The sequence below is a fragment of the Balaenoptera borealis genome (genome assembly GCF_965194805.1).
Source record: "Balaenoptera borealis genome assembly, chromosome: 15".
NCBI classification, from domain to species: domain Eukaryota; kingdom Metazoa; phylum Chordata; class Mammalia; order Artiodactyla; family Balaenopteridae; genus Balaenoptera; species Balaenoptera borealis.
In genome coordinates, this window is record NC_138871.1 from 89,721,618 (window position 1) to 89,746,836 (window position 25,219).

General features: G+C 43.1%; 1 protein-coding gene across 1 annotated transcript in view; it reads right to left on the reverse strand.

The window, feature by feature from the left end:
* DCDC2C (doublecortin domain containing 2C) overlaps positions 1 to 25,219 on the reverse strand; it is a gene marked incomplete at its 5' end in the record, with an annotated part of 154,232 nt that overhangs the window by 43,824 nt on the left and 85,189 nt on the right. Inside the window, 1 exon segment of the mRNA XM_082357371.1 lies at positions 8,025 to 8,072. Within this exon segment, the coding sequence (XP_082213497.1) occupies positions 8,025 to 8,072 (48 nt within the window).

Here is a 25,219-nt window from a genome sequence, read left to right on the forward strand (position 1 = left end):
AGTTCCAGTTTTAAGAAAAAACTAGGGAATGAGACATCTATAGTGGCTTTGTAAAGCTCTGACATATTCCTGAGAATCCAGAATGCCACATACATGTGCAGAGCTTTGTGCATGCCCAGGAAAGACCTGAGAAGACCCTAAACCCTCACCTCTGTCTGACCTTGAGGCTCTGGTCAGGAAGTGACGGTTACAGCAGAGTTGTAAATTCCCTGCTGGAGTATTGAAGGGATACCCAATGCACATATGAAGCCCCTCAGAAAAGGCTGGGGATGTATTGAATCAAGGTGCTTAAGAGAATCTCTGTCCAATCAGTAGCTGAACACTAAACTCAACAAACTCCAAGGTGGATATAAACTCAAAGAGTTATGCACCTAGACACATCATAATTGAACTATCAAAAGCCAAAGGCAAAGAGAGAATCTGAAAAGTGTAAGAAAAAAGCAACTCCTCGTGTACAAAGTAACCTGTGCTACCTCAATGGAATCAGAAATAGTTTCTTTTGCCGTATTTTTCTTTCTGTAAAAGGGAAATATGTTTCCCATGTTCATTTACATTATTTGCTAAAATTAAAATCTTTGCTAAAGAAAACTGTTAAACCTTTGCACTTAGCCACGTGGGTATTTTCTCATAAAAATAAGCAAATAGAATTTAAAATCCATTTCCCAGGTGGCCTTAGTATTTTTTTTCTTTTTGTTTGGAATTAATCATTCATTAGGTAACATGTTTTCATACTTTGAACCTCACGTACAAGAGGTTCTACGTACGTCTTTGTGAGAACTTCCAAGTTGCATAAAAATAAAACCATACCTTCCAATACACATTCCAAGAAAAAAAAGTCATTAGGGGAAATGTGCACAGGTTATTCTAAACCCTTCTGGTTTTCTGAACAATCTTTGTGAGACTTAATTATAAAGAACCGCATTTCACTCTTTTAAATGTTTACTAAAAAGAAATATCACCAAGAAAAGGAATCAGAACAATATGGAATCCACTGGAAAACCCTCACCTTTAGCTTTTGAGGAGACCCTACTGCTTGGGGCCTCAGCTTCACCCCAGACATGATTTTCTTGCTGTTAAATTGTCCAGGGGCTTCCCTGGTGGCGCAGTGGTTATGAATCTGCCTGCCAATGCAGGGGACACGGGTTCGAGCCCTGGTCTGGGAGGATCCCACATGCCGCGGAGCAACTAGGCCCGTGAGCCACAACTACTGAGCCTGCGCGTCTGGAGCCTGTGCTCCGCAACAAGAGAGGCCGCGATAGTGAGAGGCCCGCGCACCGCGATGAAGAGTGGCCCCCGCTCGCCACAACTAGAGAAAGCCCTCGCACAGAAACGAAGACCCAACACAGCCATAAATAAATAAATAAATAAATAAATTTATTTAAAAAAAAAAATTGTCCGTATGTGAGATGGAAGCACCATGATGGAAGAAAAATTGACTTCAAGTGGATATAAGGGTGACTTTTTAAATTTATTGATTTCTACTCCCAGGCCATCCGAAAAACATAAAAAAGCAGGTTAGAGGAAAAACTTTCTGCAGCTGTGATCTGGGCACATTCTACTCCCAGTTCTCACAAGAGCTGGTATTTCTGTAAAGTCTGGATTCTGGGCGATTTTCTGGGCCACAATCTCTGTCATGTTGAGAGTCCAGGATCTACAGTATTAGAGAAAAACTAATCACAACGCATCCAGGCAGAAGTTTTCTGCCAGGCAGGCACTGATGCAGAAAACAACCTTGAAAATTTATTTTGAAATGATTTTGAAATTAGTTCAGGGTTAGTGGTCACCTTATTTCAGTTGATCTGAAGAGGCCCCTTTCTGTCCCTCCTGCCCCTTCTCCACCTTCTCCCCTCCCAACCCCCAGCTCCTATCCTTAAATGTGCTGAGATGCTTTGGCATTGTTTGAATCTGAATTTTTTTGTTTGACTAATACTGAATTAATCCCTAAGGGAGTGATTCAGTATTACATACTGATACATAATCCATCCCCCAGAAACCAGATGACTCTAAAATTAGGCCCCAAACGTGGGTATCATCTAGATGCAATATTTTAAATGAAGCAGTATTTATGTATCCATTAAAATAGAAAGAATCTATCTTACACCAGAATATTACTATGACTTTTAGAGAGTTTAATTTCATTTGTCATACAGTAATTCCATACTAAGGCAGATTAAGTATTTTAGTGGATTTGGAACTAAAAAAATAAATTTTATAGGAGAAAGAAAAACATGAGTCCAAGTCCTGCCCTGTTATCTATAAGCCGCAGGTCACATGTGCCTTTGGGCCTACTAAACTAATCTCTATGGTGACCTCATGGTACAATGTCTGCTGTAAACACCGTGATCTCTGGATTTGCTCCCAGCTCTAATATTACACTTCTCATTTTACAGAAGACACCAGATCAAGTGAATGCTCAAGACTGTTGGGTCAATAAAGGGTGACATCTGGGCTAGAACGGAGGTTCTTACCCCGAATCCATCCTTTTCCCACAATAACACGCACCAGACACTGGAACAGAGGGCTCAGGCAAAAAGAGTGAGAAATGCAGTTCTAAATTCCTTTTCACGCACCAAAACATGTTGTAAGAATGGAGCCAGATCAAAATTGATGGGTTCTCCACCAGAAATGTATTAATTAACTGAAAAAAATCTAAAGACAAGATGGAGATGGTTTCCATTTGATTACAATTTCCTCCGTAAGGTGTAACAAAATGCTACGGTCAAGTCTAACGATAAATCAAGAAACCATAAATATGGTGAAATAATAGCATTCCTTTCTCCTTCCACATGCCAACCCTGTATTACTAATTAACAGATGGTGAAGAACTGGTATGATTTTAACTAGACCTTCACAATCCTGAAATCTTTGTTGCCATCTTTGTTCTGGCAGTCGAGAAGCTTAACAGTTAACCCTCCTAAGAGTCAAATCTGGCAATAATATTAGCAGAAGCTCTGTGTAGAATAATCTGCTTGTCGTCCCTCATTTAATGGAAAAAAGGCAACCACCAAAATGAAATAACGGTATAGTTAACTTTTTTTGTGCCTCACATGTATCCAGCAATAAACATTACCACTTTCAACTATCCCAACAACCTATGAGGTAGGCATTATTATTAGCCCCAGTTTATGGATGAGACACAGACCTAGTTCACACACTTGTGTAGTCTGACTTGAAAGTCCATTCCCTTCGTCACCAAAAATGCACCATTCCCTGGGGTTCTATTGTCTATTTCTGACATGTATATCTATGTATATGTATATATAAAGTAGATGTGTTTGTGTGTGGATTTATATATAATATGAATAATAATTATGTCTTAATTCACTTTTAAATAGGAATAATTAATTATAGATAACTATGTAAATACGTATAATTTTCAGGATGGCTGAGTCACTCTGGAATGCCAGATACGGGTGATGTTCTAAGAAAAAGGGAAGATCTGGGTCCCGTGACAACGTCCATCAAATCTCATCAACCACACCCCTCCACTTCCAGCTTTACACTCAGGGAACAGAAGAAAGAATTCCAGATACATTTAGTCTCAATCATTGTTTTAAAACATTATGTCTGGGCACCAAAATATGAAATTTATTAATTTTAATATTCTACTAGCATACCTCTTCAGCATAATGTGAAAAAAGGCTTAATTTCATTTTCATTTGCCTTACAATCCTTTCTAGCTTCAGACTGTTGTTCTTCACAACTATGGCTGATACTTTGTTTTCATGGTACTTGTTCTTCTTTGTGTTCTCCCTGAGTCATCTGTTTTTGAGATGCTTGTCCCAAGGATGGCTGTTCAGGGGGTCCTTGTTTGTCGGGTATCTGTTCTTGGGATGCTTGTCCCCAGGATGGCTGTGCAGGGGGTCCTTGTTTGTCAGGTATCTGTTCTTGGGATGGTTGTCCCAGGGATGGCTGTTCAAATGATTCTTGCTTCTCAGGTATCTGTTCATCAGATGACTGTCCCAAGTATGACTGTTTAAGCAATTCTTGTTTGTCAAGTTTTACTTCTGGTTGTCTTGGTGATGACTCTTCTTGTGATTGCTGTCTCATTGGTGGTTCTCTTTGGTCTTCTATTTTTACTGGGCTGTCTAGTAGTACAGGTGTATTTTTTTCCTCTAGAATGTCATATGGTTCTTTTTCTTGTTTTCAGTAAACAAAATAAAACAAAATCACCAATAAACATAGTAGCCATCTAAACCAGGTGAAATAAATCATAAAATGACAAGCATTGCTACTGTATCATTGATTTCAAAATGACAGTAATAATATTAAATAAATAAAATAGTTTTCACATAGGATATTACACTTACAATGTGCTTTTACTTGTCTTATCACTTTTACTCTCATTTAGAAATACAGTCCATTCGTTGTTTACATATTTAAAAACCACTGGAAAGACTCTTACTTTTTCTACGAGTCACTGAGGTAGGGAAGGCACTTTTACTATAATAAAAAAGAATCAGTGCAGGAGAATCCAGAGCCACTGTTTTCCAGAAGAGGCACCAACAAGATGAAGAACAACCCATCAAGTGCAGGAAGATTATCGTGTACTTATGAACCTTCCGCCAGCCAAACCATGTTCGCCAATGCCAACACGATCCTACAGAGATAAATGCCATTTGTTGTAGGAAATCAGAGGATACTCCTAAAAACTGAAAACACCGCCGTTTGAAACAACACATGGAAAGACATCCTCAGCTGGAGCTTCACAGAATTTGAGAGAAGCCAGGTACCCGACTTCTTCCCTTCACTCCAAATCTGCTCTTCCTCTTGTTCTCAGGAGTAACACCAGACCCCAATCCAGAAACCCCAGCTCCAATTTCCTCCTCATCTCTCACATCCCTTTTGTGGCTAAGTCTGGTCAATATGGTCTACTTCCAGAAAACTGTCTCTCCCTATGCAGCCCCACTGCCACGGTCCCGACGCCACCATCTAATAGATGGAACGGTGGGTGCACGTAACGCTTCCCCCTCCCGCTGTCAGAGTGATGATTTTAAAACATAAGTTTGATCACATCATCTCCCTGCTTTAACATTATCTACAGGATAAAGACCAAACCCTTCGAGTGACACACAAGGGCGTGGCAGTGACGACCAGCAGACCAAGACTGTGCTCCCCGCCCTAGTGTCGAGCTGCCACGGACAGCTCCCAGCCAACTAGCACCCAGGCAGGGCCAAATGTCTCGCCTGACCACAGGGCTGTGAACGTGAAGTCCTCCTCTGGGCTGAGCGGGTAAGTGTCTGATGGCACCTCCTGTCTCTCGCCTCCTCTGGAAGATGGCGGCATCACAAAGGATCCAGACCCCTGAGTCACCGCTGGGAGGGGAGACACCCAGGACAGCCTCCACCCCGAAGCAGCCTTTGTGTGGTCAAGAAATAAACATTTATTGTGTCAAGTCACTGAGACTTGGGGTTGACACCTTTACTACAACTTGGCCTCACCGCCTGTCACTGATACAGCAGACCTTGGGCGCTGAGCCTCACCTGTGTCTCCATCTTCCCCTCGCACTGTTCCTTGACATCCTCTTTTTGTTCCAGCCGCACCCCCCAATGTGCCATCGCTCTTCCACGCATTTGCACATACAGACCCCTTGCCCCGCATCCCTTCTCAGCACTGCCTCCTTGGCAAACTCCTCCTGAGTTGTGAAGGCACGAGGCATTTGAGCAACCCTCTCCTCTGTAGCACCTTCTATCGTTCCCTGCAGCCTCTCTCCTGGCCCCGGACAGTCAGCCATTCTCTCTTCGGGACATTTCCAGGGTATACAATACAAACCTCTGTCTGTTTATACACCTGGGTCCCAACCCCAATAGAAACAAGCTTCTTGAGAACAACAAAGCTGAGTCTATATCTCATACGTATTCTCTCCACAATCAATGCCGAGCTCAGAGTCGGTAGCTCCATACTATTTTGTTTCATTTTTAAAGAACGGTAAAATGACACTTGAGTCCTGGCTCCCCTACCTACTTTCAGAATAATCTTGGACAAATCACCTTCCCTTCCTGGGTTTCAGTTATTTCTTTCTCGAAAAGTACGGGTGAAAGTGTGGATCTTCAGAAATGTAGGATTATGGTGCTAAGTGATTAAAGCACACAGTGAGCTGTAAAAATTGATGCACAGTTGTCTCTCGGTGTCTGCAGGTACTGGTTCCAGGAGCCCCACGGATAGCAAGTGCCTTACATAAAATGACATGGTGTTTGCATACAACCTAGGCACATTCTCCTGTAAACCTGAAATAACCTCTAGACTACTTATGATACCTAATACAATGTAAATGCTACGTGAACGTTGTAAATATGGTTAGATACTATGTGAATAGTCATCTGCACGTGGCAGATTAAAGTTTTTCTTTTTGGAAATTTCTGGAATGTCTTTTCAAATATTTTTGATCCACTGTCGGTTGAATCCATGAATGAGGAAGGCAAACTGTGCATGTGGTATGACACTTATTATTATCACAAGAAGTTTAAAGAGCAAAAAAGGGGATTATAGAAGAAAAACTGAGAACTGTCACAAGGTATTATATGATTATATGGAAATGAAAGGCCGAGACGGTGAGAGGCAAGAGGAGTTGAAACTGCCCTTTGCAAACCCCCAGGAAGATCTGAGGCTGCTCACCGCTCACGTGCCAGCCTAACGTCCCCTACAGGCTCCCTCCACACACAGGCTGACCCTCTGCTTAGTCCGTCTCGCCTACTAGACCTCGAGCTGCTTGAGGGCAGGGGCTGTGTCTTATTCATCTTTGTTTCCCAAGCACCCAGCTCAGCCTGGCACGTGGAAGGTACTCAGAAAATGTCCGATAAATGAAAAAAAGGGAATAAATAATAAAGGGACCAGCAGTCCCTAGTCCCACACATAAAACATCCCTAAAGACATATAAAATTAGAATGTGCAAAATTAAAAATGGTATTAAGATATTAAAGTGTGTTTATATGAATAACAGATCACCTTACTATTTAATATAAAATTGCATTAAACATTAATATAAAATAATATGTTGCTGCATTGCTATGTAATAAAATGTATTTCAAACATCCCTGAGTTCAGTTTGCCTTTTAAATGCAATGGCCGATGAGATGTCTCCGGCATTGCATACTTGTTCTGTATTGCTTTCTTTCAGAACTGAACCCATAATCCAATAAGCCCCTAAATATGGCTAAAAATGTGTCACTTCAGGGCACCTAAGAATTACCATATTTGTCTGAAGTCTCCTGTCTGACACCTGCACCTTCTTAGCCCAAGTTCAAGTTTTTATTTTCTCTTCTCTCCTTTTTTCTTACAAAATGTTAATAAAGACAAATGCAATAAAATAACTGTATAGTTGAACAATGCAAATTCCGCCTGGACTGAACCGCTGGCTGACGGACAGTGTCACCTGTGCTGAGTAAAAACCTTCCTTTGGGGCTTCCCCGGTGGCACAGTGGTTGAGAATTCGCCTGCCAATGCAGGGGACACGGGTTCAATCCCTGGTCCGGGAAGATCCCACATGCCGCGGAGCAACTAAGCTCGTGTGCCACAACTACTGAGCCTGTGCTCTACAGCCCGTGAGCCACACCTACTGAGCCTGCGTGCCGCAACTACTGAAGCCCACGCGCCTAGAGCCCGTGCTCCACAACAAGAGAAGCCACTGCAATGAGAAGCCCACGCACCGCAACGAAGAGTAGCCCCCGCTCACCGCAACTTATGAAAGCCCGCGCGCAGCAACGAAGACCCAACACAGCCAAAAATAAATAAATAAATAAATAAAATTAAAAAAAAAAAAAAAAAAAAACCTTCCTTTGTCAACTCACCTAAAAACGGTGCTACGCAAGAGGGTTTGCAGAGGTCAGGGCACAGTTACGAAAGGGCAAGCTTTTGTTCAAAGCCAGACCACGTAGCCATCTGCCCTCAAGTGGAAGTCCCGGTGGTGGCCCAGTGGAGGTGCCGCACACGTTTTCGGGGGTAACTGACAAGGACAGAGTGAGCACAGCAGGCGTGTGCCTGTCTCACACACGCCCCACAAATGGTCACGATAATCGCTCTCTTACCAGGAAACGGAACCACTTTCTTATTCTTGCTGAGGTTCTTGAGAGATGCTAAAAAAAAAAAGAAAAACCCAGATATTAATATTAATACACTGACCAAAGGGTTTACATACCATGAGATTGTGATGTGAGATCTACAGCTAAAAGAATTAGCGGAATGTCAGCACGTTGAGGAGGGCAGACAGCATTTAGGGCCATTTTGGTAAAAGTACGGTCCTGCATTTATTACACAGGAAGTCAGGCCAACGTTATGCCAGTTGTAGCCTCTGAGATTATGGGGCAACAGAATTTTGATCTTCTTGTTTTTCTTCCTCTAAGAAAATAAAGCATATTTTAGTTAAGTTTTTTTTTTTAACTCCCCCCTCATTCAGTTTCCCAGTGGGAAGTCAGGGGGAATATTGTGGCATTTCCTTCGCTCCATAACAAGGTGTAATAGGTAACAGGGGCTCTCCAGTTTGACCGGCAAACTGTGAAGTGCAGGTGTTGGGTGTAGCCCACCAACAACCAGAAAATGTTGCTCAGTTTCCACGGCAGCTGCTCATCAAAAACCTCAACAGAAAAGAGCAGTAAAAATATAATATTCAGTCTACGATGAAAACTACTAAACCTAGAAATGTGTAATTTACATCAGTACTTGCAAGATACAAGGCACTAGTACACACAAGCACAGCATAAATAAATGCAATAAAACTTCTGCAGATCCACCCATTTCACCTCTTATCTGACAATTCTGCTTTGATTTCAGGCATTTTAAAGTTTGTGGGAGTCTCTGCCGATTCACCAACATGGCATGAAAAGAGTTGTTCTATTGCAGATAAATGCTCCTAAACACACATGTGTGTCGTCTCCACTGACATAATTAACACAGAAATATTTTTGTTAATATGCACTTCAGTTAAAACGAACCCAGGAGCCAAATAACTAGACTGAAGCTGTTCTGAAGACCTGTTATGTTGGCAAGTGAGACGAAAATGACAAGCGAGAGAAGCTGGAGGGCGGGGGGCTGCCAGTCACAGAAGAAGAAATGCGAGAAGCTGTTAGGAGAGTTGATTGGAGAGATTAGACTGCCAGCAGCAGCAGCTTGAGGGATCTGAAAGCTGGAGCAGAGAAAAAACCAACAAGAACTCACAGTTTCAGGAGAAGGCTGGTTTTGATGACAATTGTGGGAGGTCAGAAGCCACCAAGAATCACAACAGCTGGATGACATCAGAAAAACCACTGCCTTTGTCCACCAAGAATTCCCCCAAGGCCCATTTTAAAGTATAATGTGGGCTTCCCTGGTGGTACAGTGGTTGAGAATCTGCCTGCCAATGCAGGGGACACGGGTTCGAGCCCTGGTCTGGGAAGATCCCACATGCTGCGGAGCAACTGGGCCCGTGAGCCACAATTACTGAGCCTGCGGGTCTGGAGCCTGTGCTCCGCAACAAGAGAGGCCGCGATAGTGAGAGGTCCGCGCACCACGATGAAGAGTGGCCCCCGCTCGCCACAACTAGAGAAAGCCCTCGCACAGAAACGAAGACCCAACACAGCCATAAATAAATAAATTTTAAAAAAAAAAGTATAATGTGATTTGAACATACTGTTAAGTACTGTATTCAATACTTGCTTTGAAACCTCTTCCTCATTGCCACTTATTTTTGTGACTGCCAGAATCTACGGCAGCTGCTAGTTATGAATTAAGATGTCAGGCTCAAATTTGTGAAAATAAATCCAATGTTTTGGTTTAAGGTGTAATTACTTTATGAAAGTCAGAAACCCAAAGTTAGACAGCATTTAATTTTTGTGTTTGGTAACAGTTACGTAGGCATCTGATTTCTCTTTGAGCTAGGCATGTTTTTAGATAAATCAGCAAAGACGTTTACCAAGTCCTTTCAGGGGATTACATATCAAATCAAAAAGTAGTTTGAATTCACAAAATCTTTGACAGTGGTCTGAAGATCCCAACCGGAGTCCTAGAATCACAGATTAACCTAATGAGTTCTCCTGCAACCAGTATAGTTTTTTTATTCTTAAAATAATTCTAACTTTCTGTATTCAAATGTGCTGCTCATCATAGAAAATTTGGAAAATAGAGAATAGCACCTCCCCAAATGGAAATAAATTTAAGTCATAGACCCACCACTTGTTGTAAGTTGTAACCTAAATGAAGTCTGGAGTATAAAATCAGCATTTATCTCTGACTTTATAGCCTCAAGATAAACTCCTAGATGTAGATTGCTGGTTCGGAGGTATGCGTACATCAAAGCGCCCCACAGGAGAGGTTACCCAGGTCACACCCCGCCGAGGACACGGTCTCCCCAGTAGCCCTCTTGAGCGAAGGCTGCTCACTCACTCTTCACGTGCTTGGAAGTGGGCATTTCCAGGCTTCATCCCTTCCTCAGCCCTAAAAGCCCTCAGCCTCGCTACCGCCCACTCCCTGTCCTTGCAGTAGCCACGCCCTCCTCTTCCGGACCACCCTAGCTCGTGGCTCCCGTGTCTCCCACTGACATAACCCCCGTCATCATCCTGGGGGAGCTCAGTGGCCACCTTCCAATCACGGCTTCTCATCCAAGGATACTGCACTCTACCCACTCCCACGATCACACCCTAGACCTCGTCCTTACCAAGAATGCTAACCCCTCCCAGCTCCACCCTCCCGTCCTTACAGCCCTCTCCCTTTAATGCCCCAACTCTGATTCCTCTACCTGGTCATCACCCGCCCCGCCCCACTGACCCTGCCGCCATCCCTCTGGCCCTCTCCTACCTTGTGCATGCTTCCTTCCTCATCCCACCCAGAGATTACGGTCCATCACCGGACTCATTCCTTTGATTCATGATCACTAACTTCCCAGGATCCCTTAGCTCTACAGCATAACCCTAATACGATCCTTGGGTCCATTCAGTAGCTCACTCTTCCAAGCAACTGTCTCATGATCTTTCTCTTCAAAACTCCACTCCCTCCCTCTGCATTCACAGCTGATGACCTTGTGTCTATCTGTGAAGATAGAGGCGATCAGAGAGACCTCCCACAGGCTCCCGCCCCTGCACTTCTCAACCTACCAGCATCTGTATCCATACACTCTGTTACTTTGCACATCACTCTGGATGGACTGTCCTATTTCTAAACTGTACACAGATTTCACATCTCTTACCTACCCAAGCACATCCTCCTGGCAATTATCCCTTCTCTTTCCTGCACCATCAGTTTGTTCCCCTTTAGATCAGGACAAACATGCTGGAACACCCACTACCTTTAAAAAAGGGATCCAACCTTGACCACGTGTCCACCTCTACCTACTGCCCCAATCTGTGCTGCCCTTTCCAGCCTGAACACCCGGGAAGTGTTGCCTGTGCTGGACATCTCCATTTCCACTCCTCCCATTTTTTGGATTAACTCCTATCCGGCTTCGAGGTCATCTTTCTATAGGAACAATCTATTGTTAATGCTGCAAATGACTTCCATGTTATCAAACCCAAGGGTCAATCGGTCAGAAAAATTTAACTTGATTGAGTTCTATTACTGCTCAAAGATTACTCCTTGGAAGACTTGGAGCCATCGTTTTTTAAGCTGAAAGGCCCTGAAGAGGTTGGTCAATAAACTGTACTCCCACTGTGTTCCCTGGAACCCTGCTGGCCCTCGGTGGGAGAACGTCAGTAAGAAGCAAAGGGAAGGCTGAATGTGTGGATTTCAACCCACCCACATCCTCTTCCACCAAACAGTTCCTTTTTTCCCTTTCCACTTGGGGAAAAAGAAGTTCTGGTGTTTCTTTTACCTTTTTATTTTAAAACAATTTTAGACTTACAGGAATGTTGCAAAGATAGTACAGAGAGTTCCAATATACTGTTCACCGAGATTCCCCTGCTGTGAACATCTTACATAACAACGGTCCATTTGTAAAAACTGAAATTAACATTCGGACGATGTTATTTAACTGACTTATTTGGATTTCACTAGTTTTTCCACTAATGTCCTTTTTCTGCTCCAGGATCCAATTCAAGATAGCACCTTGCACTTATTCATATTCTCTCCTAATCTCCTCCAAACTGTGACAGTTTCTCAGTCTTTATTTCTCATGACTTGACACTTCTGAAGAGTGCTGGTTGGGTATTTTGTAGAATGTCCCCCAATTCGGGTGTAGCTGATACTTTCTCATTTTGGACTGGAGTTATGGATTTGGGGGAGTAACACCAGAGCCCTCTCACTGCATCACACCAAGAGGTATATTATATCAACATCACTTTATCACTGGTGATAGGAACCTTGATCACTCGGGTAGGTGGTGCCTGTCAGATTTCTCTACTATAAAGTTTTCTGATGTCTTCTTTCAAAGACTGAAAACCAGTGACCTTGTGCTTACCTTTTATTTTGCACATGAAAAAATAAGATTCAGATAAGGCTTCAAATAAGTCATGTTCACAGTCACACTGTGTATTAGTATTAGTGGGACTAGAATCCCAAAAGAAGAAAATTGTAAAGGAGAGATTGGCTACTGGGTCTTTAAGGTCCTTCCCTAGTCTAAATTTCAATCATGTTATAAGCTATTTACCCTTCTTTTATTCATATTGATAAAAACATATCAGAGACTCATTTGAAAGAAATGAGAACTCACTATGCTATAGGTATTATTCCTATAAAATTTGCCCAGAAATACAACAAAAGTATATGGTAAAAGCAGGCAAGATGCGTTCTTGGACCATTCAATGTTGGCAGATGTTTCAAGCTGAACACTTATTTAGCGCAGAGTAACAGTAAAATGTCAACTAGAGGACGAGCCAAAATCAGGTGAACAGGACTCCCCTGGCGGCGCAGTGGTTAAAAATCCGCCTGCCAACGCAGGGGGCATGGGCTCAAGCCCCGGTCCAGGAAGATTCCACATGCCGTGGAGCAACTAAACCCATGCGCTACAACTACTGAGCCTGCGCTCTAGAGCCTGCGAGCCACAACTACTGAAGCCCACGTGCCACAACTGCTGAAGCCCACGCACCACAACTACTGAAGCCCACGCACCTAAAGCCCGTGCTCCGCAACAAAGAGTAGCCCCCGCTCGCCGCAACTAGAGAAAGCCCGCATGTAGCAACGAAGACCCAATGCAGCCAAAAATAAATAAATAAAATAAATAAATTTTTTTAAAAATCAGGTGAACAGAAATGGCTGGCCACGAGAGTAGGGCGGTGATGAAGGTGCAGCACACGCAGAGAAGGGCCCTCCCCCAGCCGAGACCCCACTACACAGCACAGTAAAACAGGTGTGGAGGACTCGGGGATGCTTCAGAAGAGCAAGGTGAAGAACAAAGAATGACCCTGCATTTGCGTACAGTTCTAGAGTTTTCAATATACTTTCAGATTACCTTTCTCATCTGGCATCACAACATGTGCTGTCGAATCTGAAGGTGAGAGAAATAACGTTCAGAGAGGTGAAATGACTAGCTCTGGACACCACAGGTAACGGGGCGAGGCTGGTACGTGTCCCCAGAGCCCTGGGTCTACTACACTGTCCGTGGCACACATGGGTGAGTTAAACTATCACAGTTCATTTTAATGCTCGGTTCCTCCTTTTTGCTTCTTTTCGATTCTAAAATATTTTTGAAACAATTTTTAAATAATTACATATTAGCATCTTCCCAGCAATTTTAATTTATCCTCTGACGGCTTCTCCAGGACCGTTTTGGAGGAGGGCTGTCTACAAACAGGAGAAAGCCCACACCCGCTCTGGCTTACCAGGAAGGCAAAGGAAATGACCGCTCTTCATGCACCCCTATGAATACAGCACGTCGTCTTGAACCTCTAAAGAGGAAAGCTGCCGTATAAATCTAACTTGTTTTATAATCGCTAAGAAACAATGTTTATGAAACTCAAAAGGTCATTTAATCAGGCTAAGATTCTTTAGCCTAAGAGACTGGAGAGGGGCTTCATATAGATCAAATGCTACACAGGAGATGAGTTAGCTCCACTAGCAGAAGAAAGAGAGAGAGGTTTTAGATTCTCATAAACGACTTGTGTTTCAGTAGTAAGGAAAGTATCCAAGGAAAAAAAAGTACGTGAACACTTTTCTCTAGAATTATATGGAACTCATTCTGTCTAAAGGCAAAGACTCTGGATTCAAAACTCAAACAACCTCCAGCAAATTAAAGTCAGTCCCACCACCAGCCCGAGTGACCACTGAGCTCTCGTCCCCACGGCTGCTATCCCGAAGGTGGACCTCCCGGACTCTCTGCCCAGCCTCAGCACGGGCGACAGCACAGGGGGATGGGCAGCTCTCCGCTCACACTAATCAGTCTAGAAAAGGTAACGGGAAGAGCAGACCCCACGCGGGTTTCACAAATTCAGCGCGACTCCAAACCTACAGGAGCATCTGACTCCACCACCTCCTCTTATCAATGAGCCCCTGGGCCCTGCACCCGGTCTGGGTCGACGCAGCGGGTCCAGGGCTATTAGCAGGCGTGGGATGCAGGCTCAGTGCTTACTCTGCTTTGTCCCATGTGGCAAACCCAAGCATTATTTTACATCTAAGTAAAGGATCACAGAATATCTCTAAATGGACTTGCCAAAACACGAGCCTCTCAAATAACAGCGCTCATAATTTACAGAAGCAAAAGGAACACCAACTAGCTAGTTACTGCCTACCGCACACCTGTGAGGATGCACAGACACATTCAGACGTGCTGACGGGCATGTGAGCATTCACAGCACGAGATTGGGGCCCGGACCGCCAAGCCAACAGTAACCGTTAGGTTTTCTTTCAGTTCTCCTCATCCTTGGGGGAAACAAGGTGCATATTCGGTGGAATCATTTCCTGCATGGCTAACATCCTGACCTACAGAGCAGGGAGGCTGTCACAAGCCTGCGTGGGGTGACCGTCAGAGCATCTGAATTTAGAACTCAGTTACCGGGTCTCCCACACCTACTTACTAACAGTCAGCTTCCTCAAAGAAAAGGTGGCTTCCATTTACAGGGGAAGCTGAGTCACTGACTTCATCTCACTGTGTGATGTGAATAACTGGTAACAGCTCCCAAGGGCAGAGGCTTTATCCACTGGCCACCTGACAGGAAGAGAAAAGAAGGGGGAAAGATTCCCTTGGCTGGGGAGATGGGGAGGGCTGAGGGCCCTGAGACCCAGAGCCACCATTCTGCTCAGGGCCCCTCTGATGAAAACCATACAAACAGCAGGGAAGACGAACAGAAGCCTGGCTCAGGCAGGTAAGCTCCCAGCTTTACCCAAAGATTTAAACAAAAGGAGAATTAAAAAATAAACCCTCATGATTCATTTTGTTAGAACCAACTGTTACCACAGGTCAGAAGAGGCTGTCAAAACAGACAGCACTCAGGAAAATCACCGCAAAGCCACGAAGTGCTTTGAACTAAAAAGATGTTGAGCAAAAAGGCCAGGCCACCACTGGGTCTGTGCTCCCCACTCTTGAGAGGGTTCTGTCTTGCCTCCTGGACCCGAATCATCACCAACTGTTCACAGCTCTTTGAATGACAATAACAGGTCATCAGAGAGCCAAGCTAATTTATGATCATAAACAAATGTTAAAAATTCATTTTTAACAATTCCTAAGTTGTCAGATTGACTAAAATCATAGCCAAAAAAAAAAGAGAGAGAGAGACCTGTAATGAGGTCTTCTAGAATAAGCATCTGGCCTGGCCAAGCTATAGTTCATGGTTCTTGGGTTCACAGCACCCAGGGGAATCACACGGCCAGGAGACCCACCTGTGTCTACACTGCAAAAAGGGATTTATAAGCCAGGCAGCCTGGGCACTGGGCAGTATCGTGCTGTTCCTGGGACTTTGCCCCTGGAACTGTGAATGAAAAACGCTCTGAAGCAAAGAAAAGCAGGTGGAAATCACAGTGGAAAAAAATTGATTTGTTTTTCTGATTCTTTGGTTCCTTCTCTTTGAATATCCCTCCACTTCCCAATTCCCAAAAACAAACAAAAATAACTGCACTAGAACACAGCCAAAAATTATTCCCAGTGAGGAAAAAAAAAAAGTATTACTGACTTGAATTAAACTTCAGGGACTTAAAATTGCCTCCTTCTCCTAGAAGAATGAAACTTGCAAACTCTCACAAAATATAAGATACTGCAGTGTTTTGGAAACAGTGTTGCCACTGCTAAGAATTCTGAGATTTTTAAGCACCTGATTCTCTAGAAGTTGACAGGATGGATGGCTAACAGCCAAGAGTATTCAGCAGGGAAGGTAACATTTGTTAAGCGAGGTGTGAAATAGGCTCATTCCCTTCCCCCCAAATAAATGTTTGTGTTGGGCCACGGTTTCTGGCGGCCTCGGATTGGCTGCTTAACTCCAACAGCCCAGTGTAATGTGCTTGAGTGAAACACTGCTCGGAGGCCTTGGAGGCTGTATCCGACCCTCAGAGCTGTCGGGTAGAGCCGAGCGGCGGCCTGGCCACTTGGGAAACAACCAGAGGCGTCCTGACATCACTCACAGCCCGCGCTCATCAGGCGCTCAGGGCCGGCGTTACTGTCGAACCCACCGCAAGCCCACGCTTCCAGGGCCGCAGCCCAGCTGACCCCGGTGCCCGGCACCCAGCACAGTGCCTCGCTGGCAACAGGGGAGAGAGGGAAGAGAGGTGGTTTTGCCTGAATTTCTGCTGCTTCTTCAGTCACCTCTGCCACCAAGGACAAGACAGGTAATCATTCCGTTTCCTCCCCTGTAAAATGAGGATTGTCACCTGGCAAGGGTGCTAAAATGAAAATAAAAATCAGAAGGAAATGTCTATGGAGGAATTGTGGAATCCGTGCATATTTTTAAATTATTGTTACAGCAGATGGTTCAATATATGTTTTATATACTTAAGGCTCAATAACAGCCGACAGCACGTAATGGGATTTTTTTAAGTACTCAGGACCTTGACTGCAGAGAAGGGCACAGAGAGGCTGAAAGGGAAGGTCGACTCTGCCCTCGGAGATTGCTCTCTGGGGTGAACTGTCACCTCAAGAGCAAATAACAAAAGGGAAATCAAGTAACAAAAAATCAAATAACTAAAAGGAAAAGAGATGCAGGGGGTTAGACCACACCTTAAACCGAACGGACACACATGTCAGACTTACGTGTGACCCCCCCAGCAGGTTTCTTTCTGGTCAGTAGGTGGCGACCTGGGGCTCAAGTGGCTGTCTGCTCCCCGGTGGCACAAACACCACCTTCATGTTTCAATACCTGGGGGTCTACTTTATAAACCTCTTTTCGTGAAAACAAAAAAATCTTCTCTGATCATCTTACTGGCATTTATGGATGATGAGTTTTCTCTTAAGTTACCAAGAAGAGTAGAAAATCAAAAGGTACACATTCTCCCAAAATTCAATGGAAATTCTATTTCCCTCACATTCAGTGGAAATTGTTGTTGAAAGATTTTGACTGTGGGACACTGACAATTGTAATTCAATTTTAAAATTGAAACCCAAAATGTCATAACGCAGGGTCGGTCCGAGGGAGCCCGTCTTCCTGGATCTGTCTTTCCTCCCAAGCCAGAGATGAAAAACAGCATGAAAGGTCACGTCACACAAAGAACTCTCTACCCTCTTGGAGCCTGAAAACGACCGACCCTCCCCTGACCCAGCCTCGCTGGTCCCCAGATGCCATCCTTCCCGGCTCCTGGTAGCTCTACTTCCTGGGGTCCAAAAAGATGCCCGTGCTCACCTCTTCCAAAGGAAACCTTAGAGATGTTCTTTCAGATCTCTTTTCCCTTCAAGGCTCCCCTTGGGGTTGGTTTAATCTGATTTTAATCACGTATAAATGCTAACAGAAGTCAACTATTGAGATGTGATGGGTGATCCCCTGCCCACAGGACTAGGAAGTCGGGGCTCATCTACCTCCGTCCAAGCTACCAGGGACCCCTTCAGCCTCTCCCATGGCCAACACTCCTCCTCTACTTTCTTCAAGGGGAACAATCGCGGGTCCTCACACAGAGCCCACAGAAGAAGAGAGGGGAGACAGCCACACAGTGTTAGATAATCCTCACTACCAGCTAATCTCATGGGACACGACTATCTCACAGGATTGTGATCATGACACTTCAAAGAACAGAGGGCTGCAGGTGCTTTGGAGGACTAAACTACATCCGAAGAGCATACAGGTTATTGACAGAGATCTGAGCCACAGTTCAAGGCCTTGGGATGGAAAGACACACCCTGGGGTGAGTTCTGGCCAACGTTACAAGCTCAGTAATGTAGGAAATCACCCTGTGACCTTGGGAAGGATGCTCACCCTCTCTATGCCACAGTTTCCTCATCTGTAAAATAGCCAACTTACGTAATAAAAAGACAAATGGTTAACATGTCCATTTTTACAGTTTGCAACGCATTGTGTCATTTAATACTGTAATATATCATTTTCCTAATCCTCATGGGTAATATGCTACACCAAAAAACCCTTTGTAAACCACTTCTAAAACTACAAATCTAAACAACTGTGATTATAAATAAATAGTTATGGAAAAATTTAGGAAAGGAATTTCTAATTGGTGGTGTTATTATTATGGGGTTTTATGGGAGGCAGGAAATAAGACCTTTTCTCTATCAAATGTTCTATGCATATTTTAACTATATTTCAGGAGACAAATTTGACTAGCTGTTTATAATTGATCTTACATGTATCCTCACCCATGGCTGAATTATTACAAAATATATACATTTCTATTTCTTCAGCATCTACATGACATACCTTTTTTCTTTGTGTTGTGTCTTAAGGGAAACTTTTTCTTAAAAGACATTCGTGAATTGTCTTCCTGAAGTAGAAACCATCAGTGTTAGCAGCTGATACTTTTTTCTCTGAATATAAACAAGAGCCCTCAGGACTGGAACACTCAGCTACAACTCGACCCTGAGAACTGAGGTTTGCAACAAAGGTTAGCCCACTGGAGATTATAACGCACTCGACAGTGATGTGCCAAACCACACAGCCTGTGCTGGAAGGCCACCCACCTCTCCTTGGTCCAGCAAGGGCCAGCCTTACTGTGGCCTGGCCTGGGAGTCCAGACCAAGATCAAGAAAGCCCACAGATCACCATGGACCAGATAAGCTCCCTTAGTCAGGCTTCAGGGTCCAGCCCTTCTCTGTTGAACTCTTAACTCAGGGCAGTTCAGTGGCCAAGCTAGAGACCAGGACTTATGGACCCAGTTCACACTGATTCCCAAGGGTCATTCCAAGTTTTCTACCACCATCTTGTCCTCCCAAACATTTCCCATAACAAAAATGACCCAGCTTCACCTTGGAATGTAAAGAGCTACAAAGAGAATCACACCCATCCTAACAACAAGAAAAAGCCAGATAATATAGACAATTATAACCTTCCTGAACTCATCAGAGAGTTGGGATCACAGGGCAACCAACTAGCCTGGAATCTAAGGGCAGACAGACTCCTCCAAGGAGAGGCAGGGCAGAGCACTAGCTTCCCTGGGGAAGAGCACGGGAGGAAAAGACTGCCAACCAAAGGGGTAAGAGGATTTCAGCCAAAAGTTTTGGTGAGTGTAGGCGAGTGTGAGAGCATACAACCAAGGCTCCTTAGATAAATGGCTGATTCCATGGCAGAGAAAGTACAAGATGAGCCTGGAGAAACTTGTAGTAATAGAAACAAAGGAAGTTCTTAAAATAACAAAACATTTCAAAGGGACATGTCAAAGGAACACAGGAGCCAAGTTGAAAGAACACCAATGACCAAAACAGGAACAACTGCCAACAGACACATGAAAAGATGCTCAACATCACTAATCATCACGGAATGCAAATCAAAATCACAGTGAGATCTCACCTCACACCTGTCAGAATGGCTATCATCAAAAAGACAACAAATAACAAGTGTTGGTGAGGATGTGGAGAAAAGGGAACCCTCGTACACTGTTGGTGGAAATGTTAACTGATGCAGTACAGAGGTTTCTCAAAGAACTAAAAATAGAACTACCATATGACCCAGCAATTCCACTCCTGGGTATATATTTGAAAAAAACAAAAACACTAATTTGAAAAGATACATGCACCCCAATGTTCACAGCAGCATTATTTACAATTGCCAAGATATGGAAACAATCTAAATGTCCATCAACAGATGAATGGATAAAGAAGATGTGTATATATATATACACACACACACACACACACACACAATGGAATACTACTCAGACATAAAAAAGAATGAAATGTTGCCATTTGCAGCAACATGGATGGACTTGCAGGGCATTGTGCTAAGTGAAATAAGTCAGGCAGAGAAAGACAAATACTGTATGGTATCACTTATGTGTGGAATCTAAAAAATACAACAAACTAGTGAATAAACAAAAAAGAAGCAGACTCACAGATATGGAAAACAAGCTAGTGGTTACCAGTGGGAAGAGAGATGGGGGGAGGGGCAATATAGAGGTAGGGGAAAAAATTGGAACAATAAAATAAATAACATAATATTGGATTATAAACCAGAGTAGAAAATATACACACAGGAGTCCATAATTATGTGAATAAATGGTTGAAGAAATAAATAAATTGGAGATAAGAAACAAATATTCCTTACAGGAGAATTCCAAAGAACAGAGATCCAAGTTCCAAAGAACATAGAGATCAAGATCCCCCCTACTGGAGATGATGGTTAATTCTCACCGCACCTCCTTTTGGAGGCTTTAGTGACTTGCTTTCTACAAATAGAGTAGGGAAAGGGATAAAGAGAAAGTCTACAGTAGAGAATTCTGATAAACAATATATTAAACAAGTAATGAAGGTTAATTTCATTAGGGATGTCACATGGATATCCCCTGTGACAAAAAGAGCTCTCCACCTCTGTGGTATTCTTTCCAAAACCCCATAACTCCAGTCTGATCATGAGAAAAACATCACTGGGGGACATTTATGAGGCCTGATATCAAAACCAAACAAAGACATTATGAGTAAAGAAAACTGCAAATGGATAAGCCTCCTGAAAACAGACACAAGGCTCCTTCATAAAATATTAACACATTGAATCCAACTACATGTAAAGAAAGATAATACATGATGAACAAGTGGGGTTTATCCCAGGAAGTCAAATCTAGTTCAACATTTGAAAATCAATCAACTCAACTCCACATCTCAACAGACTAAAAAAGGAAATGACATGTTTGTCTCAATAGATGCAGAAAAACCATTTGACAAAATTCAGCATCCATTCATGGTAAATCTCTCAGCAAATTAGGAAAAATAGTTTTCTCAATCTGATAAATGACATCTATAACAGATATATATAGATATAGATCAATACAAACATATATACAGAAACATTACATATATATGAACGTAAACATATACATACACATACACACAGCTAACATCACACTTAGTAATAAAAGTCTGAATGTTTTCCCCTTAAGATCAGGAAGAAGTCAAGCAGGTCTGCCTTCTCCCCTCCCATTCAATATCATACTAGAGGCACTAGACAGTGCAATAAAGTAAGAACGAGAAATAAAGACATATGGTTAGGAAAGGAAGAAATAATATGGTCTTAATTCACAGACAATATGACTGTCTAAGTAGAAAATCCCAAAGAATCTACAAAAAGCTTGAGCTAATGAGTTTACCAAGATCTCAGGATTGAGGTCAAAATATAAAAATCAATTGTTTTTCTATATATTTGCAACAAACAATTGGAAATTAAAATTTAAAATTCCATGTACAATAGCTCCAAAAACAAAACACTAATGCATAAATCTAACAAAATATGTGCAAGATCTGTATGCTGAATGCTAAAAACCATTGATTAAAAAATCACAGACCTAAATAAATGGAGAGATAGAGTATGTCCGTGGTATATCAAATTCAATATTGTTAACATGTAGATTCTCCCTGATCTCTCGATCAGTATAATCCCAATCAATCGCACCAGGATTTCTGCAGAAATTGACAAGTTGAGTCTAATATTTATTTGGAAGGGCAAAAGATCTGGAATAGCTCAAAACAATGTTGAAAACGAAGAATAAAAGTAGAGGTCACACATAATCTGTGTTCAAAACTCCAGTAATCAAGGACGTTCAATATTGGTGGAAAGAAAGGTACAGAGATCAACAGAAGATCTATTGAGTCCAGAAACAGCCCAACAAAAATATAGTCAGTTGGTTATGAAAAATGTGAGAAGAAATGAAATGCAGAAAGGACGGTCTTTTCAACAAATGGTGCAGGAACAGCTAGACATCCACAAGTAAAACCAAAAAATGAACCTCATTCCACACACTGAACTACATATAAAAATCCACTCAAAATGGGTCCTGGACATCAATGTGAACCATAAAACCATCAAGTTTCTAGAATAAAACATAGGGGAAAATATTTAAGACTCTGAATTAGGCATAGAACTCTTAGCTATGACATGAAAAGCACAATTTAGAAAAGAAAAATCAGTAAATTGGACTTCATCAAAATTAAAACTTCTGCTTTTCAAAATACAATGTTAAGAGAATGAAAAGACAAGCCACAGTAGGAAAAAAAATATTTGCAAAACACATATCTGATAAATCATTTGTATCTAGAGTACATAAAGAACTCACTCTCACCACTCAATGAAAAAAAAAAGCAAACAACCCCATAATAAAAATGGAGGCAAAAGATCTGAACAGACATGGCCAGAAGAAGATACGTGGGTGGCAAATAAGCACATGAAAAGAGGCTCAACGCCGCCAGTCGTTAGGGAAATGCAAAATCAAATCACAAATGAAATACAAGTATAAAACGACTAAAATTGTTTTTCTAATTGAAAATACAAACTGCAGGTGAAGCCACAGATCACCTGAAACTCTCATTCACTGCAGGCAGGATTGCAAAATTGTACTGCTGCTTGGGGAAAGTTTGCCAGTTTCTTACAAAGTTAAATATGCATTTACCATATTTCCCAACAATCCCACCCCTAGATACTTACCTCATCTGTACATAAATGTTCATAGAAGTTTTTTTTCAAAATTGCTAAAAACTGGAAACAAACCAAATGCCCTTCAACTGTTAGGTGGATAAACAAACTGCAGGCCGTCCATAAAATGGAAACTACTCAGCAATTAAAAGGGATGACTGGGTGGGACATACAAGGGGGATGAATCCCACGCATATCACGGTAAATAAAAGAAGGCAGCTTCCAAAGCGTACATACTATACAAGTCCAGTTATGTGACGCTCTGGAAAAGGCAACACCTTAGGACAGAAGACAGATCAGTCTCTGCCAGGTCATGCGGGGAGAAGGGGGAGGTGGCCGGCCACAGAGGAATAACAATGCTCACAACAGCTGAGCACCTGGAAATTTAAGGGGACGTCGGAAGTGAGAGAGTTGCAGAAGGTCTGAGATCCAAAGCCTGCCCAGCTCTCTCACTCACCACGAACTGCACATTCGTATATGTTTGCCCAAACTCCTCAAATTCCAGTGCATGTAAGTTATACCCCAGTAACGCTGTTAAAAACCAATTAGGTTTTGAAGAAAACATCCCAAGACTAGACACTCGGGAGCCAGCCCACTCAACAGTTTCTGGCTTTGGTCAGCCGAGCCTCTGAGAAGCTGCACCACCAGTTTTCTTTCCAGCATGAGAAAGAGCAGACAGCCCCCAAAGTCACTGGGGCCCTGGCGCAACACCACCTCATCTGAGATGTGTAATGCCCGGAGCATCGCTCAGCCAGAAAAGAGCTAAAAGCAAAAAAAAAAAACAAAAACAAAAGATGTGTCCCAAACCCACGTGGTGAAGTTTACACTCTCTGTCGCAGGAAAGCCTTCAGGGTCTCGCCTGGAGCCCAGGAGCACGGTTCCAGAAAGCGGAGCTCCGGGCCCTCCCTGCCACCGAGCAGAAGCCACGGGTCAGAAAGGAATGAGGGGAGCTGCTAGGCGCACACGGAGAGCAAAATGAGCAGAGTAAACAGGAGAGCTCAGGAAGCGGGCAGGCAGGAGCCACTGCGCGAGGGACAAAAGCCTGCGGACTCGGTCATCCCCGAGCACGTCAAGCAGCACAGCAAGGAGACTTGCCGTGTGCAAAATGATGGCAACGCGTCAGGAGATGGGTTTTAAAAATGAAGAGAGCGTGGCTTATCTGGAGAGGCATCACATATACGGAAAACCACTTTTACAAAACTCATCATTGCTTCAAAATGAGAGAGAAATGGGGTACGGCTGTATTTGCATTTTACCGAACTGTTCTCAAAACTGCTCAGTTTGGCCTGCGGCATCACTGAAAGTGTGTGGTAAGCAATCTCTGCATCCTTACCACCATCTCTAAGATTAAACACTAAAAATCTATTTGCAGAAGGCTCATCACTTGCTTTAAAATGTCATAAAATACTTTCTAAAACATCTCACAGAAGCACTGGGCTGAAAACAGAGACATGAGATGACACAGTCTCTCTGTGCCATTTTCCGGGGATCCCTGGCAGCTGATACCAGGCAGCACTCAGAAAGCTCCTCTTTTGACTTTGCTCCCATGGCCACTGAAGAAACAGATTCTCCAAAAATGCCCACCTCAGGCCCAGGACTAAGAATGGAGATAATAGAGATATTGGGGTTTTCTTCACATCCATTCTTACTAATGCCCTGATACGTCCTCCACCAGGAGGGATCTGACTCATCCCAGCTCATACCCAGAAGAACCTGGGTCGACCCTGCTCCCAGCACGTAAGGGGCACCTCTCCAGGGCTCACCCTGGATTGCTCTGATCCCATTTACGCCACGCCTGGGCTAACCTGCCCACCCAAAATGCCTTCAGAGAGCAAGCAGGAAGAATTAAAGGTGTATTACCTGTAATCCACTCTGTACATGATTTCTTGGGGTTGGAGGTAAGGACAGTTCACTTAGGTGAAGTTACTTGGGATTTCCTTGATTTTCAGTTATCCACATTGTTGAAAAGGGGAAAAAATAGACTAACTCCTAAATATGTTGGTGGTTATATTCATCTCTACTTTAGCTTATATTCCCAACTTTTAAAAAACAATCTAGTCTTGTCAAAATAGACCTAGAAAGGAAATGTCACTGATGACTCAACAGAAGGTAGACTTTTCCTCAACTACATTACAATCCTCTAAGAGACCAGAATGAGGGCAAAAGGGAAAATTCCCACTGTAAAACTTTCTTCAGTTAAAAATATATCTGCTCCTACTGAGTCCTTCCTTCATGGATTTATGGTCATCCTTACAGTAGAGTTTTTAAAAATCAGAAATGAGGGGGAAAAGGAAGGAAATAAAATAAGGGGCAACACCTGAAGCCAAATAGAAAATAGTTCTCAG